Here is a 21804-nt window from a genome sequence, read left to right as displayed (position 1 = left end):
GAATGAAAAGTATATCTAATAGAAAATAAATGTTCATACTGATATCCACAATTTAAAATATAGAGCTAAATAATGTGTAATGAATAAAAGTATGTTACTAGTTTTAAGTTTATTTTCTTTAACTTATATTTTCTCTATCACTGAAATGGGTCAGTGCAATTTTATAACATTTGAAATCATTCTTTCTTGAGCTCTCTTCCATTTAAGGGTGACTCTGTTCTTCTACAGGAAATAAACTTTGTTTCATAAGACTTTTTTAAAAATTTATTCTGCAATTTCTTCACCGACTTGTATGTGACTTTTACAGTTACATTTCTGTAGCGTAACATCATGTACTCTCAGTCCGGTTAAGACTCCCATGAATGGTTTGAGCACAAGATAAATTTTGTATAACTCGCAATCCTCCTGCAGTGCTTATGTTTCATATGAACAAATAGCAGAGGCTCAAATAGGCAGAGAGACAAGGCCCAACAAAAATCCTTGGATTATGTGTGAGACATTAAAATAAATGACAAAAGAAGAAAATTAAAAATTCAGAAAATGAAACAGGAAAAAGGGAATACGGATGTCTAATGAGTGCAAAATGGCATAGCAGGAACTGCTACAAGAGAAATGCAAAGCTGTAGAAGCATTCATGAAAAATAAATACTGCATTTAGAAAAACTGAGGGAAATTTTGGAGAAATGAAAAGCAGTTATAAGAATATCAAGAACTCAGATGCCATGCTGGTGCTAAGCAAAGAAAGGAAAGCTGAAAGGTAGAATGAATTTATAGAAGCACTATTGAAGGGAAACAAACGTGAAGACAAAATTATAGAAAGGGAACATGAAGTAAATGAAAATGTTATGTGGAATAGTGATACTACAAGAAGAATTTGACATAGCACCGAAAGGCCGAACTTGAAACACACACACACAAGTGCAACTCACACACACATGACCACGGTATGTGGCAGCTGAAGCCACACTACGAGTAGGAGCAGCAGTGAATGATGGGGAGAGGCAACTGGGTGGGGGTAAGGATGAGGCTGGGGCGCAGAAGGGGAGGGCTAGCAGGATAGGGGTAGGGGACAATAAAGTGCTGTTGGGGGGAGTGCAGGGACAAAGCAGAGAGAGGGTAAGGCAGCTAGGTGCAGTTTGGAGGTTAGACAGAGAGAGGTGGGGTGTGGGGGTAGTGGAAAAGCAGACAAGTACAAAGTACAGAGGTGGAATAGAGGGCTGTGTAATGCTGAAATAGGAAAGGGATGGGGCTGATGGGTAAGGGCAATGACTAATGAAAGTTGAGGCTACGAGGGTTACAGAAACATAGGATATATTGCAGGGCGAGTTCCCACCTGCGCAATTCAGAAAAGCTGGTGTTGATGGGAAGGATCCATGTGGTACAGACTGTGAAGCAGTCATTGAAATGAAGAATGTAATGTTGGGTGGCATGCTCAGTAAGAGGGTGGACCAGTTGTTTCTTGGCCACAGTTTGTTGGTGGCCATCCATGCGGACAGACAACTTTTTGGTTGTCATACCCATGTAGACTGCAGCATAGTGGTTCCAGCTTAGCTTGTTGATCACACGTGGTTTCTCAGGTAGTTGTGCCTTTGATGGGATAGGTGATGTTTGTGACCGGAGTGGTGGTGGTGGTGGTGGTGGTGGTGGTGGTGGGAGGATGTACAGGACAGGTCTTGCCTCTAGGTCTACTACAGGGATATGAGCCATGGGGTAAGGGGGTTGGGAGCAGGGGTTGTGTAGGGATGGAAGAGTATATTGTATAGATTTGGTGGATGGCGGAGTACCCCTTAAACATGTATAATCAATGCTCAAAAAAAATTCTCTTTTTCAGACAGACTTTACTTGCCATTTCTGATATAAATTTTATATCCTCTCTAGTTTTGCCACCATCAGTTATTTTAGTGGCCAAATATCAAAATGCGTCAGTTCCTTTTAGTGCCTCAATTCATAATCTAATTTCCTCAGCACTTCCCAGTTTAATTTTACTACATCCCATTATCCTTGTTTTGATTTTGTTGATGTTCATCTTATAGCCTCCTTTCAAGTGACTGTCCACTCCATTCAACTGCTTTTCCAAGTTCTTTGCTGTCTCTGACAGAATGAAAATTTCATTGGCAAACCTCAAAGTTTTTATTTCTTCTCCCTGAACTTCTAATTCCTTTCCCAAATTTCTCCTTGCTTTTCTTCACAGCTTGCACAATGTACAAATTGAAAACCATTGGGGATAGGCTGCAACCTTGCTGCACTCTTTTCTCAATCAAAGCTTATCTTTCATGCCCTTCAACTCTTATAAATGCCTTTTGGTTTCTGTACTAGTTGTCAATAACCTTTCATCCCCGCTCCCTTCAAAAATTTAACGTATGTATTCCAGTAAACATTGTCAAAAGCTGTCTCCAAATCTACAAATGCTATAAACATAGGTTTGCCTTTCTTTTACTTATATTTTATGATAAGTCGTAGGGCAGTATAGCCTTCCATGTTCCAAAATGCATTTCCTCTTTAGGCCATGTAATTGTGCTTCCGAACTGTCATCCATCATGTCCATCTGTAACGTTATTTGGAAACGTATGGCAGTGGCGGCTTGCAATGAACTGTTTCTCAATCAGTGTTACCTGAGGATCACAAGTCTGAGTCAACAACCCTCTAAATACAGCACTAGTTAGTACAATAAACAGCCAGGTGGCAGCACTAGTCATTTGCACCTTCACAGTAGCATTTCTAAATAGTGTCTGTTATTGTTATAAGCAAGACAACCATTTTATTTAAACATGACAGAAGCACACAAATGGTATGCAGATCTCACATACATTCCAAGCATCAAATTACCTTCTTACTGCCACAGAGCATGTATAGTAATCCAGAAGTATCACTGTTTTGTAGTTGTACATATCAGTATATCTGTATATTGAGCAAGCAGTAAAGGAAACAAAAGAAAAATTCGGAGTAGGTATTAAAATCCATGGAGAAGAAATAAAAACTTTGAGGTTCGCCGATGACATTGTAATTCTGTCAGAGACAGCAAAGGACTTGGAAGAGCAGTTGAATGGAATGGACAGTGTCTTGAAAGGAGGATATAAGATGAACATCAACAAAAACAAAACGAGGATAATGGAATGTAGTCGAATTAAGTCGGGTGATGCTGAGGGAATTAGATTAGGAAATGAGACACTTAAAGTAGTAAAGGAGGTTTGCTATTTGGGGAGCAAAATAACTGATGATGGTTGAAGTAGAGAGGATATAAAATGTAGACTGGCAATGGCAAGGAAAGCGTTTCTGAAGAAGAGAAATTTGTTAACATCGAGTATAGATTTAACTGTCAGGAAGTCATTTCTGAAAGTATTTGTATGGAGTGTAGCCATGTATGGAAGTGAAACATGGACGATAAATAGTTTGGACAAGAAGAGAATAGAAACTTTCAAAATGTGGTGCTACAAAAGAATGCTGAAGATTAGATGGGTAGATCACATAACTAATGTTATAGGATTGGGGAGAAGAGAAGTTTATGGCACAACTTGACCAGAAGAAGGGATCGGTTGGTAGGACATGTTCTGAGGCATCAAGGGATCACCAATTTAATATTGGAGGGAATCGTAGAGGGAGACCAAGAGATGAATACACTAAGCAGATTCAGAAGGATGTAGGCTGCAGTAGGTACTGGGAGATGAAGAGGCTTGCACAGGATAGAGTAGCATGGAGAGCTGCATCAAACCAGTCTCAGGACTGAAGACCACAACAACAACAACATATCAGTATTGTATGAGAAAGGTTTGCCTTTTCTTGTCATTCAGCTCATCCTTTTAGTTCTGTCCTTTTCTTCCCATGTCACTTTATCTTGGGTTTAGGGACCAAAAAATGTTGTATCGTGAAAATATAGTAACAACAGTGTGCTAGATCCGCAACAAACTTTGTTTCTCGTCACAGAACTACACATATCAAAAAGTCAGGGATTCTTCTCCAAAGAATAATCAGATATTCTCTCACTCTTAACAGGTATCTCACTGCATGATAGAGATGGTAGTATGGACCAAAACTCAAGAAATATGTCTGGTAAACATGGGATCTAAAATGTATACCTTAAGAGCTATAAGCACTTTTTCATCTTCAGTACTGTGAAACATCTCTTCTACTACAAGTTGGTTTCCATATCTTTGGAGGAGGTAGATGGACCAAAAAAATTCACTTTAGAGCCCTTGTTTGCCAATTTTTCCGCCTTCTTTTGGTTCACACTACCTCCTCCAAAAACATGGAAACCAAAGAGCTTATGGTAGAAGGGAGATGTTACACATTATTGAAGATGAACAAGTGCTCACAGCTCTTAAAAATGTCTTAAAGTTTATGGTATGGTTCTGAAATCTCTGTCTTACCATTATATAAACAATCTGAAACCTGAAGTTTCTCCATGGCTCTTCTTCACACACAACTTTTATTCATGATTCTTAAGCCAAGTGATTGTGATGATTAAATTATGCTCTATGCAAAATTCTACTAGATGACTTCCTCTTTCATTTCTTTCCCTCAGTCCATGTTCTCCAACTATCATTCCCCTCTTTTCCTCTTCCTACTACTCAATTCTAGTCATCCATCACAATTAAATTTTCCAATCCCTTAACATTCTCAATAATTTCTTTTATGTCATCATACATTCCTTCAATCTCTTCACCACCTCCGGAGTTAGATGGTGTATAAACTTGCAGTACTGTGTTGGGTGTTGGCTTTGTTTCTGTCTTGGCTATCATGATGTGTTCACTATGCCGCCCATAGAAGTGTACCTGTATTCTTATTTTGTTAATGATTAGACTTATTCCTGCATTACTTCTATTTGATTTTGTATTTATAACCCTGCCCCCACCTGGCAATCACCATTTAACCACCTAGCACAGATGCATTTCCTCAGGGAAAGTAATTGCTATAGTTTTTCCTTGCTTTCACCTATTAGCAGTGCCAGCACAGCAAGGCCACGAAGGCATGTTACAAGGAGAGATCACTCAGTCATCCAGACAACTGCCCCAGCAACTACCGAAAAGACTGCTTCTTTTCTTCAGGAACCACATGCTTGTCTGACCTCTGCACAGATACCCATCCACTGCGGTTGCTCCTATGCTATCACTGTCTGTATCATTGAGGCAAATTACACATCTCTTATCATGTGTAGCATTTTTTGTGCCAATCAGTGTATAAATACTGAGAGCAGTTTACAATACACAATGATTAGTCGTGCAGCTCTACAATGAACACTTCAACTTCCCACTCACCAAACAAAGATGTTCAGCCCCTGCATCTAGATAATCAGATAATTTGTATGAGTGGCTAATGGGGTTGTTTTTAAATTTCTTTGGGATTGGTAGAGTTTCCTATTTCTTGCTTTATGTTAAATGGGAGCTTGCTATATACATTTGCACCAGCGTATGTAACTCCACTCTGAGTCGCAAACAAAGGGGCAGTCTGCATTGAAAATGGGATCTTTCTTGCTTGTCTGAAACTGCTTGTTAAGAGTCTTTGTGAGATTAAGTCTTAAACCATTTGCTGTGAATCCATTGTATGCTTGTTCAACTATCATCCAAGCCGTATCTTGAAAGTTTGAAGCAGTAATTACGTAGAGATGGAAAGGCTTGCACAGGATGGACTAGAATGGAGAGCTGGAGCAAATCATTCTTTGGACTGAAGACCACAACAACAAAATGAACAAATAAATGTAGAATGTTACAGAATTCATTGAAATCAAATTCTCCAGTTGCTAATTATGTTGTAGTTTTATCTACTAGCTGGATCAGCTTCATTATGAATCATTCTCAAATATTTATGTGGAGAACAGCATGATCACAGAATATATCTGTACAAGTTCAAATACCATTTTGTAGTCAGCTGGAGTAGAAAAAAATCAATTCATTATTTTATGTCATAACAAGTGCCTGATTGCCATTAAATTTAGTGATGTTTACAAACATTACCTATAGTGTTGCCTTGTTAAGGGTCACTCTCCCAAAAACATCAGTCTTCGAGGTAAAGTAAAACACACTTTTTTATTTCGGAAAATAGAAATGCTCTAGCATAAATAATTTCGAACTGTTCTTTAGTGGAAGAAGAAACTAAATTAAATTGAACAGTGCTATTGATGAAAAGCAGCACTGACAAATGGTTCTCAAAAGCTCCCAATGAGAGAAAAATAAAGTACAGAATAAGTACTGAGATTGGGAATGGATCTTTCAAGTGAGATTTTCATCAGGCAAAGTTCACAACTGTGTTAATTTTCCCCTTAAGAATCCATTGCCATATCTTTAGTGACTTGTCTTCTTCACTGCTGCCTCTGCCACCTGTCTACCTGCAGATCACACACTTTAACTTGGCCCCTGTAAGATTACAAGTATTTATCCTGTATGTGACAATGACTCGCCCCTATGCTTCTTCGCTACAGCACAGTGGCATCACTGATGGGAATTGACCCATAGTCCTAGAAGGGATAGATTTGCAGGTGGAGATCATTGGGCATGGAAGAGTGAGCAAGTCACACCAGAGCCATCACGAGTAGGACAAATATGTACGTGAGAAAAGCAATCATGGTTAAAATAATAATTTTGAAACACAGGATTAATTTCATATTAGGGGAGTTGTTATATAATTAAAAGGCTTATTCATTATTAAACCTACTCCTGCATTACCCCTATTTGATTTTATATTTTTAACCCTGTACTCACCTGGCCAGAAGTCCCGTTCCTCCCGTCACCTAACTCCAACCTATCCGTTTCCATTTTTAAATTGTCTAGCACACCTGCCCGATTAAGGGCACAGCAAGGCCATTTTGATTGATGTTACAAGGCCATATCAGTTAAACATCCCAGACTGTTGCCCCTGCAACCACTGAAAAGTCCACCGCCCATCTTCAGGAACCACATGTTTGTCTGGCCACTCAACAGATCAACAGATACCACTCAGCTGTGGTTGCACCTGTGGCACAGCTATCTCTATCGCTGAGGCATACAAGCCACCATACCAATGGCAAGGTCCATGCCGCCTTCCCCCTCTCCCTTTCTCTCATGTGCATTGCTGCTAGAGCTCGAAGTTTAAACCTACCTGCCTGTACATTTGCCTTTGTCTCTGTTCCTCTCATAAATGACTGTAGCTGTGTGTGTGTGTTTTTCTCCTGCACTACTGTAATCTCTAAATGTTGGATTCTACATATAACATACAGAATGAGGAAAGTGATGAAAAACACTGAAGATAGGAGAAAGAAAGTGGAGTGATTGACTGAGAAATGTACAGAGAAAGAAGTGTAACTGGGAGGAGATGAGAGGGGAAACTGGCCACATACAATAATTTTTGGGGAAATTTTATGAGGTAGATAGAAGAAAATTGTCCAGCTTCTCCTTAAAAGCAACATGGTATTGAACAGTGCATAGAGTGTGGTGTAGCTTGTCTTAAAGGTGGACAGTGTAATGTAATGGACCCAAAAGCATATTTTGAAATATTCAATAACACACAAAGTATACCAGTCAAGCTACATTTTGTTACATTTGTAAATATTGACTAATGGCTTTATTTATTTATTTATTCCTGCTAATTTCGGTCAATAAGCTGTGTTTGAATACAGACAATGCTGTTATTAATGAATTATGATAAAGTTATATGTGCTTGTTACGTAAACATTATTATATTATCAGGCTACACACAAATTCATTCGATTAGATTAAATTCGATTAGATGCCAAAAAACAAGCAAACCAAATGGAAATATCCAATCTTATATTGTGCCAGGAACATTAGCAAATAATGTAAGGAAATATTTTAAATTAAGAACTAATAAGTTCAGATTGTTAAAAAATATATTGTAAATGTGAAACTGAAATGTTACACTTTTTATTCTCATGAGTGGCCAGTCTTTTTGTACTTTATTACGTATGCCACAGTGTGACCTATTTTATTTGTAATTAATTTTAGTAATTATAACATTATTAAATTTGTAATATCATAAAAAGTGTAAGGGTTTTGATTTTTAAAAAGATAAATACAGATGGTGGCTGGGTCCACCAAACCAGTACACATCAGCCCACAACAGTGCATGTAGGCACCTCATTTCACACTGTGCAATATAGTTTCTGTTCAGATTGTTTGGAAAAATCACTTAGTTTTTCTAAAGGACTATTTCAGTCAAAACTAAGAGAGTTGTGTTCACAAATTTCATCTACATCTATATCTGCATGATTACTCTGTGACATTTGAATGCCAGGCACAGGGTTCTTCGAACCACCTTCAAGCTGTTTTCCTACCGTTCCGCTCTTGAATGGTGCACGGCAAAAACAAGTATTAAGTACTTGCGTGCGAGCACTGATTTCTTTTATTTTATCACTATGGTCTTTTCTCCCAAAATATTTTCCCATTCAAAGCAGAAAGCTCGTGAATGAAATTTTGTGAAAAGATTATGCCGCAGCGAAAAAGCCTTTGTTTTGATGATTGCCACCCTAACTTGCATATCATATCTGTGACTCTCTCTCCTATTGTGTGATAATACAAAATGAGCTTCCCTTCTTTGGACTTTTCTAATGTCCTCCATCAATCCTACTTGGTAAGGAGATAATATCACACGGCAATACTCTAATGGAGGACAGATAAGTGTAGTGTAGGCATTCTCTCTAGTAGACCTATTGCATCTTCCTAGTATCTTGCCAATGAAACATAGTCTTTGGTTAGCTTTCCCCAACAACATTTTCCATGTGATCATTCCAGATTAAGTTATTCATAATTGTAATCCCTAAGCATTTAGTTGAATTTACAGCCTCCAGATCTGTGTGATTTATCGTGTAAACAAAATTTAGCAGATTCCTTTTAGTACTCATGTGGATGATTTCACGCTTTTCATTATCTGGAGGCAACTGCCACTTTTCACAACAAACAGATATCTTGTCTAAATCATTTTACAATTGGTTTTCAGCTATTTCTAGAAAACTTGGATGCTTTGTTGTGCTATCTGTCAGACAGGGGGAAGCAAATTATCATTTGTGGGGATTTCAATGTTGATTCCCTGAAAGAGTGTAATAGGAAGAATTACCTTGTAGTATTACTCAGTTCTTTCAATTTGAGCTCCGTCATTGATTTTCCTACTCGGATATCAAAGAACAGCAGTACACTGATAGACAACTTTTTATAGACCAAGATAAGTTTAAGGACATAAATGCTTATCCTGTTGAGAATGGTCATTCAGATCATGGTGCACAGCTAGTTACAATACATGACATAGCTCCACGCAGTATATCAAATCAGACTTTCAAAGCAGTGCGTTCAATTAACAATATAAATATTGCAAACTTTAGGGAAAGCCTACAGCAGCTAGACTGGGATGAAGTGTATAAGGAACCCAATGCAAACTTGAAATACAACTTATTTCACGATACATTTTTAAGGGTATTTGAAAACTGTTTTCCCAAGAAAATAGTTAAACATAATTCCAAGAAAACATATAAAAAACCTTGGCTAACTAAAGGAATAAGAATATCTTGCAACTGTAAAAGAGAACTGTATCTAACAGCAAGAGGGAGCACTGACCCCGAAATTGTTCAATATTATAAATACTATTGTGCAGTACTAAGAAAAGTTATTAAAAAGTCCAGAAGCATGTGTATCATGTCTGAGATCAGTAACTCTGATAATAAAATTAAAGCAATTTGGAATATTATTGAAAGGGAAACAGGGCAACCAAGAGCACAGGAAGACTTTAGTGCCATAAAACTGAATGATAAGTGTACTAACAAACAATCAGAAATTGAAAATATTTTCAATAATCATTTTTTAAATGTTGTGGAGAAAATAGGATCTAGATCTTCACTAGAAGAGGCAAGGCTACTAATAGAAGAGGCCATACCTGTGCAGTCAGCCACGTATGTAATAGCTCTTTGGAGCAGAGTGTTTTCCCCGATAGACTGAAATATGCCATTGTGAAACCATTGCATAAAAAGGGGGATACATCAGATGTCAACAACTACCGCCCAATCTCTCTTCTAACAGCTATATCAAAAATTTTTGAGAAAGTAATGTATCCAACGAGAGTAGCCTCCCATATTTGTAAAAATAAAGTACTAACAAAATGTCAGTTTGGTTTTCAGAAAGGCTTGTCAACAGAAAATGCTATATACGCTTTCACTGATCAAATATTAAATGCTCTGAATAACCGGACATCACCCATTGGTATTTTTTGTGATCTCTCAAACGCCTTTGATTGTGTAAATCATGGAATTCTTTTAGATAAGCTAAATCACTATGGTTTGAGTGGGGCAGAGCACAAATGGTTTAATTCATACTTAACTGGAAGAATGCAGAAAGTTGAAATAAGTGGTTCATGTAATGTTAAAACAACAGCCGATTCCTCAAACTGGGGGGCTATTAAGTACGGGGTTCCACAGGGTTCAGTCTTAGGTCCTTTACTGCTCTTGATATACATTAATGACTTACCATTCCACATTGATGAAGATGCAAAGTTAGTTCTTTTTGCTGATGATACAAGTATAGTAATAACATCCAAAAACCAAGAACTAATTGATGTAATTGTAAATGATGTTTTCCACAAAATTATTAAGTGGTTCTCAGCAAACGGACTCTCTTTAAATTTTGATAAAACACAGTATATACAGTTCCGTACAGTAAATGGCACAACTCCAGTAATAAATATAGACTTTGAACAGAAGTCTGTAGCTAAGGTAGAATTTTCAAAATTTTTAGGTGTGTCCATTGATGAGAGGTTAAACTGGAAGCAACACATTGATGGTCTGCTGAAACGTCTGAGTTCAGCTACGTATGCTATTAGGGTTATTGCAAATTTTGGTGATAAGAATCTCAGTAAATTAGCTTACTATGCCTACTTTTATTCACTGCTTTCGTATGGCATCATATTCTGGGGTAATTCATCGTTGAGTAGAAAAGTATTCATTCATCAAAAACGTGTAATCAGAATAATTGCTGGAGCCCACCCACGGTCATCCTGCAGACATCTATTTAAGGATCTAGGGATCCTCACAGTAACCTCACAGTATATATATTCACTTATGAAATTTGTTGTTAATAATCCAACCCAGTTCAAAAGTAATAGCAGTGTGCATAGCTATAACACCAGGAGAAAGGATGATTTTCACTATGCAGGGTTAAATCTGACTTTGGCACAGAAAGGGGTAAATTATGCTGCCACAAAATTCCTTGGTCACCTACCAAACAGCATCAAAAGCCTGACAGATAGCCAACCAACATTTAAAAATAAATTAAAAGAATTTCTAGATGACAACTTAAACATTAGTGTCATGCAATATTTTGTGTAATGTAATATCTTGTACAGACATCTTTTATTAACCTGACACGTTCCACATCATTACGAAGTGTCGTATTTATGATCTATGGAACAAGTATTAATCTAATCTAATCTAATCATCTGCTAACTTTAAAAGGCGGCAAATGACAATATTTCCTGCAAATAATCTAAGAGGGATGCTTAGACTGTCTCCTAAATAATTTATATAGATCAGGAACAGCAGAGGGACTATGACACTTCATTTGAGAATGCCAGATATTACTTCCGTTTTACTCGACGACTTTATGTCAGTTGATCTTTCTGACAGGAAACTATGACTCTAGTTGCAAGACTGAGATGATACTCTGTAGGCACACAATTTGATTAGAGGTCACTTGTGAGAAACGGTGTCAAAAGCCTTCTGGAAATCTAAAAAAATGACATTTGTGGAACCAGTTTTCCATTTAGAATGTCGCCATTACATTCCACATACTAAAAACTCAGATAGGCAGAGGCTGCAGTGGAGAGATTGTAACCCCCATTGTTAACATAATGACGAACATGCAAGATGAGTATTATTTTTTATTAGAGAGATGCTCTGGCTTCACATACATAGCACTAAGTATCTACCGATGGAAAAATTATCTGGCATATGATATCACTAATAAATAATATACACAAACCTTCCTCATGAATCAGTCTATTAGTGAAAACTGTATCAAAATCCCTACAGTAGTTCTTGAGATCAGCCCAAACATACAGACAGAAAAAACACAGCGGGGAATCTTAATTTATAATATGTATAGATTTTAGTAACGTGCAACTACCAATGTTATCCAATTTGTGAAAATTTCAGTGTCATTATTTCAAAGAAGCAGCAGACAAAACTATAGTCTCTGATTTCATTGTGGCTCTGATAGTTTGTAATTTTACAACTGCAGCTACAGAGGAGGAGTTTCTTACTGTTTTTGTTTTAAGGACAGGTGCAGCTTAGTTACTGGGTAAGTCAGACATTGTGTTATGATTATGATGAGATAAAAGATGCTTAACTTTTGACATGAGATTCTGAGGCACTTGCACACTGAGAAGGCAATGAATTAAACATATTGTATGGTAGTCAAGTAATGTGTCTGGTTTGCCACCAACCTAACAGGGTGTATGAAGCACAGACATGGTCAATCTGACAGATGTTGCAGATATATTGCACACACCCATGCATGATTAGTTCTAACCATCTAAAGTTCTCACTGCTCCCAGTGTTGCATTACATCGAAATAGTGGAGGTCTGGTAGAACAAATGATGGCACAAGTCCATGTTTCACATTCTGTGGAAATCTCTTCCAAAGCTTCTGGAGAGCACAGGGGCAAGAAGTAGTCTTCCTACATGAGGTGACAGTATTTTACATCCAGTTGAAATGCTCATCTAAAGTTGCACCATAAGTTCTCCACTATTTTTTGATATGGTATTTGAATTGGATGTAACTGTTCTTTAAATTCATAACTTATTAATTTATGATGGGATACTAAAAAGTATTTGGGACTTTTTTGTATTTAGTTTTGGTCCCACATTTTGTGCTCATCTTACCAATGAAGACAGATTATCGTTCATTTGAAAAATCACAGTATTGATGTCTTCATGTCTGGCATTTAGGCAAAGCTGGAGTTTGTCAGCATAGAAATGATATAGGAGCACAAATCTCATGAGATACCATTGCCATTTGAACAACTGTGGGTCCAGAATTGAACCCCATTGCATTCCTGAGGGAACATGCTTCCAGCAACACTTTTATTCCCTACAGATAGTGCTTTATTTGAATGAGGACGAGTGAGAATGGCATTCCTGGAAATCTTTATCCCAAAGCATATCTATGTAAGTTTTATTGAAATCAACAATTATGAAATTCATTGAGTGCAAGTCTGTTTTCCCACAACTACAGTCTACAGCTACATGGGAGCAACACTATTAGCGTAAGTATTAAGTCCATTTTCGTTGGAGGGTGGAAACGGAATTAGTATGTGCATTTGTGAAGTGGCCTATGTGCTGATTAAAGGACACGTAACTTTACTTGTATATCATGTACTTACTGTGTCATCACGAGTTTGATGAATTGGCTGAAGAAAAGACCAACCACAGAAGAGAGAGATGAAACTATATGTAAAAAGCAGTATGTAGAGAACTTAAATAGTGCACAAGTTATTGAAAATCAGTGTTCAATCCATGTGACTAATGATGAAAGTTATGCAAATGTGGTGAATTTTGAAACTACAGATTTTCCTGTTTGTTAGAACAAAGAACAGTACCAATATTTAACTTCTGAAAATTCTTGACTTGAAGTGAAAAACAAATTTCTTAGATTTTGCATATGCCATGAGATGAGTGCACCTGTATGGGAACACAAAGGGATGTAGCACTTAAATTTTCAAATGAGTGGCTGGAATGTAAAGTTAACAGCAATTGTGACAACAAAGTAAAAGAACAATCTAATTTGAGGAAAAAATTCGTACACACAAGACTTTGATTTCTTTAGATGTATAATTTTTTGAGCAGTATGTCACAGCTGACAGTATCAAATGCTTTGCTGAAGTACAGCAGTATCAATATTGGGGCCTCATGATTGTCCATGGCATATTTCAGGTCATCAGTTACTCTTAATTAACGCAGTGTTTGTGCTACAGAGTTTACTAAAGCTGGACTGATATTTGTCATGATAATTGAATTTCCATAAGTATTCAGTAATTTGGTCATGAAAAATATATTCCAGGGCTTTGGATGGAGTGGTTAAGATGTTGATTGACCAGAAATCACAAGCTGATTGTGGATTTTCATTTTTCAGGATAGGTACAGACAAAAAAACTGAAGGACTCTAGTGTTGAAACTTTGGAGTGCCTCATCCAGCAAAAGAACAATGAAAGGTTGAAGGCTAATGGAAACACTCGAGAATCTGATGAGAAAATTGTACAAGAACTGGAAAAAAATGTGACGTGGAATGACAGGCTCAGAGATGGAGAAGGAAACTTTTTAATAACAATATCATTCATTATGCTTTTCTCTTCTATTTCTCTCCATCTATCATAAATATGTACCTTTTGTGCCTAATCCCAGAATATTCTCATATACTTCATATTTTCCTTCTAACATTTGGCAGATGATGGAACCCCAAGTTCCAGGAGTCTATCAGCCGTTGCAGCCTAGTGCTGCCAGAAGTAGAAACCTTATATGAATTTCACAAAGCCTTCAATGATTGCTAATATTCAAGAAGTACAAAGAGTACTAGGGGCATCAAATTACAGCCCCATTAATTTACTTTTCCGTAATAATCTCTCTGCACTCAATGACTCTCATCATTATTTTGAACCAATAACATGTCATTCCATGCCCCATTGATCTCTTTAGTTGTAGAATATCACCACATTATCAGCTGATCCTTTTTTGTGCAAAAAAAAGTCTACTATAGGAACTCAATACAGAGTACTGAAGAATACTGAAGCCTTCTGTAGTTAAATAGGCACTACAAATTTTTGACTGATGAGCTGCAGTAATGAGTACCAGAATCTACAGCACTTTTCTTCTCTTCACGGCAGACTAGTTTCTTCTGTGACAGTTGTATTTTCATTTACTTCTCATTTTTCAGTTTGATTAGTCACAAAGAAAAAATTCCTTACTTTAATGTGGTTTCCCATAATGGTGTGAACTGCACTTGGGAACAGTTTCATCTTTAGAAATGGCTGTTATATGCTTGCGACTAAATGCAACTTGGGGGCACCGCTAGTCACCTAGTCATGGTGTATACACAAAGTGGCAGGTCACATCGGAGAGCTGAAAAGATCTTCTAGTGAACTTCCCTCAGTATTAATGACTTCTAATTCACTGGAATGTAGTTGGAAAAGACAACAGCCTCATCTGCTTTCAGCTTTCAGATGTCAGATTTCTTTATTGACAAACTGTTTTCTGTATGGGTACAGCACACTTGTGTAAAATGCTGAAAGCTGTACTCATTTTGTTTGTTTCTCAAAGTCCAAACTGGACCTTGTCATATTTTATCTAGAAACCAAATATTGAACACACTTGACTTACAGTATTTTGTGAGCCTACAAACAATACCAAAACTCTAAACAAATAATTTACCAGAACAGTCATGCTTGAAACATACATACTGCATTTTGTGGAATCCTTTGAGCTAATGCTTCACAATATAGAGTCAGTTCTGGCCTGAATACTTCCAGATTTGTGTCAGTGTCTGCAAGCAGACAAATTAAAGCTTGCTCTGACTGTGTATTCCTTGAACCACAGGGTAACAGGATGTAGTAGCAAACGGCTGGTGAGCTTGGTTTCTCTGTCAAGCTGGAATGTATTTACAAAAGAAAATGAGATAATTATCTACTACATATACATATACACAATGAAAAATTATTCAGAAATACATAGCATATCAGAATGAATGTACAGATTATTATGAACAATAAGTTAACAACAGTACTCAGTCAAATAAAAATGTCTTCTATGATTTAATTGTTTGTTTGAGTGTCAATGTTATAAATTACTTTTTACTTCTGGGTTTTACAAATATATACCTTTATTATTTTGTGAAATACAAGATAACTGTTGCTGTGCAGAGTTCAAAGCTTCATAATGCAGAAGGTTTTTTTTTTGTGGTGGTGGTGGTGGGGGAACTCTGCATTATGAAGCTTTGCACTCTGCACAGCTACGGTGTACACAATGTTGTATTGTATAACATTAAGCAGTGTGACAACTCTTTTGCTAGTCATAATTTCTTTAGTTGTATGCCCATCTAGATTTAAAGTTATTGGTGTATTATGGTGTGGCTTTGAAATGCTGCAACACACACTCTCTTCTGCATTGCTGCTCATAGTTTTGCTTTTGATATGTTACTGTAAGATTTTTAGAAGCCTATAAATGGCATATCAAAGCCTTCAATTGAACTCTATATCTTTTGATCAGTTGTGTATGGGTGAAAACTGACACTATGCATGCTTTTTCCAATTTAAATTCTATTTGCTCCTCTATAATTAAATCGGTTTTTATAGCCTTTAGACTGCTGTTTAGACCTACACTATATAATTTGTAGCCAGTGCCTAAGAGGCTTATTTTCGGTATTCATTCTACTTTCTTTTTTAAAAAAAGGGAAATCACTATCCTATTCCAGTTCTTTGGAACTTAATTGGATGTAAATAGAAATAAAAGTTTGTACTTAAATGCTGGTATACTATACTTTAGAAGTTCTACATTATGTTGTTTTATGATTTTCAGTTACTCTTGTGACTACTTGTAGTTTTTCTTTTGTTGTATCACTGTAGCAATATTACCTAGTCACCTAGAGGCTACACACTGTTGCATTAGCATCAGATCAGAGCTTTCCATAATATATAAGCCACTCAGTCACTCTGACACAATCCAATTTTACTCATTCTTGATCTGCAGAGTTCAATACTTTCATAGGGTGTGATGTATGTAATTCTCAATATTATTAATGGATCTGTTCTGTGACTTGTGGTGTACTAAATCTACAACCACATTTGGTTCACTTTTTGTTCTTCTGCATGTTTCCCAATTAAGGTTGGTAGCTGCTGGCTACAGTTTCTTGTGTAGCCTGTCCAAATTTTTAGAGACCTCTGCTCGTGACAGCAGTTTTTTGTTTCAACAATTTCTTAAGCAGCCTCCTTCCAATAGATTGTCCAAATTTCACCACTCTACTTTGATACCATCATTGAACTTGACAGGTCAGCTGACTGATGCCTTTGATAAAGATGTATCATTCCTTGTCCTTCTATCAAGTAGACTTTTGAAGGTTTTTGGGTAATGTTTTTATTTTGTAAACTAAAAAATGGTAATATTGTTATGACTACAGAATGGTCAAAATTATATTACAACCTCTGAAAACACTTATATCTCTGACATGGCTCTTCAGCTTTAGTTTTACTATGATGTATTCAGTAACAGATATTGTAGTTCTTGCTTAGCAGGTGTATTTATGGGTGTCACATTTACTAAAAAAAACATGTTTGTAATGTACAGTTGATTGTATTTTAAAAGTACTCTAAATGTTTCTCAATATCTTATTAATCATGTATTGTGAGCCACTTTAGTGTATTTTTAGTGTGTTATATTAACTAAATCAATTTTTTGTAGTAAAGGAGACCAGACACAGAGAAGCAGAAGTGTTGAGTTGTTGACAGGTGTGGATGAAAGAAAGAAAACTTGACACTGTAAGGAAAAGACAGATTGCTACTTACTGTAAAGATGACTCGTTAAGTTGCAGACAGGCGCAATTAAAAGACACTTACACATTAGCTTTCGGCTGCAGCCTTTGTCAGAAAAAGAGAGAGAGAAACACACGTGCGCGCGCGCGCGCTCGCGCGCGCGCTCGCGCGCACACACACACACACACACACACACACACACACACACACAAGTAAGAACACCTCACGCACACATAACTGCCATACCATTTCCAGCAGCTCAGACCACAATACCATTCTGGTCCGAGCTGCCAGAGATGGTCCTCGTGTGTGTGTGTGTGTGTGTGTGTGTGTGTGTGTGTGTGTGTTTGTTTCTTTTTGTGATGGAGGCTGTGGCCAAAAGCTAATGTGTAAGTGTCTTTTATTAAGCCTATCTGCAACTTAACATGTCACCTTTAAAGGAAATAGTAATCTATCTTTTACTTACATTGCTCATATTCCAACCTGGAATTTCCATAGAAAGAAAACTTTTACATTAATTTTTTTCTTCTTCTAGAATGTTAACTAATTCCATGTCTCTATTTTTTGTACTATTCCATTTCTGGTGGTGATATTTAGTGTGGTTGCAATATAAATTTATGCATTGGTTCCCACTATGACAAAGTAAGAGCATTTTTTACTTTTGGGTTGCACCTACTCTTCAAGGTGAGCAGTGTTTTGCACTTCCCAAAGCTTTATGCTCTTCAAGATAATCTTGAACTTTAGTATCCAGTTTGGAAAAAAAAATCACTATTTTCAACAAGTATGTCCCCAAAAACATGCTTTTTCATCTTATTTTCTTTGTATTGAAATAGATGCTGCAGCAACAGAATATAACTGACTGCAAATGTTAAAAAAAACACCTCTGTCACAGTTTTTCCAACATTTAGATGTCTTTTTCATACACTAAGTTAATGACTCTCAAAATTTAATTCTTATTTACATTACAATTCACTTATTACTCATATTGTGTTTATTGGCAAATAAATCTGTGTACAAAGCAGATTTTGGAAAAAACCAGCACTAGTCTTTACCTAAACTCCATTCCAGAAAAATTCCCTGTCCCAGTGTATATAGCACCCTTCTTCAGACGTCTTATCAGGAATAATTGCAGCAGACATTCTTGCTCTGATGTAAGTGATGATGAGAGGAGCTTCAATCTGAAAACAAAAGTTATTTTTATTTTAGTCCTTATGCAAGACTACATGAGAATTGGCTAAAGTGAAGGTTTGTCCAAGAAATAATCTTATTTGCACATAAAGTATTTCAAGAATAAAAAACAAATGATGTCTAAGATATGCAGAAAGCACAGGACTAAATCATCTTTGTAATTGGTTACTACTTGTGCTGAACAAAAGCTTGAAGTCTGACTTCTGTAAAAATCTTACAATCTTCTACATTTGAAGCTTCCAATTTAGTGCTCTTTCCTGAAAGCAAAATAATAAAGGTGTGCAGTACTTAAGCTTGTTTTTGAAGGCCCACGAACACTTGAGTTTATTTATCTTTAAAGTTTCATTATATCTTTTAAGACGTTTTGAAGCTTATATACAGAGCAGTTCATCAAATGAAGAGGTTGCTTGCGCAAGTGCAAAATGCTCATTTTGAAGACACAGAAAGAATTTCCATCATTCATATAGTTTCTGGGTTTGCAGCAGAGTTAATGGTGTCATTTTCTTTCTGCAATATTTCAACAACTCCCCTAGCAGTCTTCATTATGTGTCGAGTGCATATTTTGTTGCTTGCTGTTTGGACTCCAACTAAACTGTGGACAGAACAGGTTAACACATCTCTGTTTGTTTGTTTTGTTTTAGGGTGCAAAAACAACTAGGGTCATATGCACCCACATCAGAACTGTAGAATACAAAGACAAATAAATGAGTTAAAAAAGACTACACATTAATCCCAATCGACAAAAGAGAAGAGAGTTAAAAACAGGGACATGGAGAAGGGTCTATAAAATATGCCATAGACAAACGGAGGCCATGAACTAAAAATTAAATGGCCTTCGCCATACTGCTACGATGGATAAAAAGTAAAACACGGTCGACAGCCTGCATGTCGCCAATAACTCAGACAGCAAACACAAACGAGAACGAAAGATATTTAAAAAAAGGGCATTTCATCAGGAAATGCCAGACCATCAAAAGTTGAGTGCAATGAGGACAAAGTGGTGGGAGAGCACCACATACCAAATGGCAATGGCTAAAATGACAGTGCCAGATACGCAACCTAGCTAAAATGATCTCCTTATGGTGAGAGGGCCGAGAGGAGGTTGTCCAAGCTGCTGGGAGAGGCTTAATAACCTGGAGCATGTTCCCATGAAGGGAGGACCAGTGGTGATGCCAAAGTGACACCACCTGCTGGCAGATGGCAACACAGAGATCATCGGAGGGAATCTAAGAACTAAAGGGCTGAGGTATAAGGACTGCAACCTTGGCAGCAGCATCAGCGAACTAGTTTCCTGTCAGACTGACATGACCAGGAACCCACATAAACATCACAGTGGCTCGATCAAGAGTGAGCAAGTGACAGCTTTCCTGGGACCATTGCACTAAGGGATGGACAGTGTACAACACACAGAGGCTTTGAGAGCAGAAGACACAACTGAAAAGCCTGTGTTGATGGATGTATTGCATGGCCTGACACAGGGCGAAGAGCTCTAATGTGAATACTGAGCAGTGTTCCAGAAGCTGATACTGAAAAATATTGGCGGCAATGATGAAGGCACACCTGACATCACGGTCAGTCTGAGAGCAGTTAGTGTACACAAAGGTACTATCACAAAGTTCCACGCGAAGGTCGTGAAACTGAATATGATGGAACGAGGCTGAAGTAGTGCCCTTAGGAAATGAATGAAGGCCAATGTGAACATGGGCCAAAGTGGTGAAGAGTTTACACCCACCGGGAATGTTGCACATAGCGTGGAGTTAAGCTACCGGAGCAACAGCTGAAAGCGATCTCCAGAAGGTAACAGAGAACAGGGACGCGCCCTATACTGGTAATCAAAGGAGTCATTGAAGAAGGGGCATAGCATGAGCGGCCATGCATGACAGACAAACAGCATGCATATTTGCTGAGGAGAAAGTCAAGGTGGTACGTAAGCGGTAGTTCAGCAGCTTCAGCATACAGACACTCAACCAGGCTATTGTAAAAGGCACCAGTGGCAAAATCGATGCCACAATGATGGGTAGTATTGAGACAGTGTAAGAGTGATGGAAGTGAGGATGCATAAACGAAATACCCATAGTCTCATTTCAAATGGGCAAGGGACCGGTATAAATAGAGGAGGGTGGTTCTACCTGCTCCCCACGAAGTTCCACTGAGGACATGTAGGACATTGAAGGACCACATACAGCGGGCTATCAGGTAAGACACATGGGAGGACCAAGAAAGTTTCCTATTGAGCATGAGCCCTTAGAACTTCATAGTTTCAATGAACGGAAGAGCAACAGACCCAAGATATAAAGATGGTTGAAGAAACCAATTGCACCACTAGAAATTCATACAAATGGTTTTGTCAGTGGAAAAACGAAAGCCAGTGTCAATGCTCCATGAGTAAAGATGATTGAGACATCACTATAGATGCTACTCAATGAGACAGGTCCATGGAAAACTGCAAGACATGCAAAATCATCAACAAAAAGGGAGCCAGAGATGCACGAGGGAGACAGGCCATTGTAGGGTTAATGGTGATAGCGAAGAGGACAGAATCCTGAGGCACACTGTTTTTCTGGATAAAGGTGTCCAACAAGACAGAACCCACATGTACCTTGAAAACTGTCTTTTAAAAATTCCTGAAGGAAATGGGGCAGGAAGCCATGGAGGCCCCACATGTAGAGAGTATGGAAGATACCAGTTCTCCAGCAGGTGTTGTAGGCTTCCTCCAAATCGACAAACATGACCACAATCTGGGATTCCTGCAAAAACCATTCATGACATGGTTGGACAAAGTGACAAGATGGTCAATTGCAGAATGGCGCACTTGAAATCCAAACTGTTCAGAGGTTAGTTAATTGTGAGACTCAAGCCACCATACTAGCTGGGCATGAATCATATGTTCCATCACCTAGCAAACACAGCTTGTGAGAGAAATGGGGTGGTAGCTAGAAGGAAGATGTTTGTCCTTATCAGGATTAGGTGTATGACAGTGGCTTCATGCCAGAGCCTGGGAAATGTGCCCTCTGCCCAGATGCAGTTGCACATATGGAAGCAGAAAGTGCTTGCCCGAAAGAGAAAGGTTCTGCAACACCTGAATGTGAACATCGTCTGGCCCTGGGGTGGAGTATCGGGATGAAGTGAGAGCAT

The 21804-nt window shown here is 37.8% G+C and overlaps 1 protein-coding gene across 2 annotated transcripts in view; it reads right to left on the bottom strand.

Annotated features, from left to right (window-relative positions):
- The window catches only part of LOC124619264 (protein Njmu-R1-like), a 103502-nt gene that overhangs the window by 36120 nt on the left and 45578 nt on the right, over positions 1-21804 (bottom strand). For both annotated transcript variants that reach the window (XM_047145531.1, XM_047145532.1), the window contains exons 3-4: positions 18534-18659; positions 15418-15604 (exon numbers count right to left, since the gene is read on the bottom strand). In XM_047145531.1, coding sequence (XP_047001487.1) covers positions 15418-15604; positions 18534-18659 — 313 coding nt within the window. The remainder of the gene's footprint in view (positions 1-15417; positions 15605-18533; positions 18660-21804) is intronic.

This window comes from Schistocerca americana, chromosome 6 (assembly GCF_021461395.2).
Source record: "Schistocerca americana isolate TAMUIC-IGC-003095 chromosome 6, iqSchAmer2.1, whole genome shotgun sequence".
Classification (NCBI taxonomy): Eukaryota; Metazoa; Arthropoda; class Insecta; order Orthoptera; family Acrididae; genus Schistocerca; species Schistocerca americana.
The sequence above is the reverse complement of the archived record's forward strand: the minus strand, read 5'-3'. Positions and strand labels throughout refer to the sequence as shown.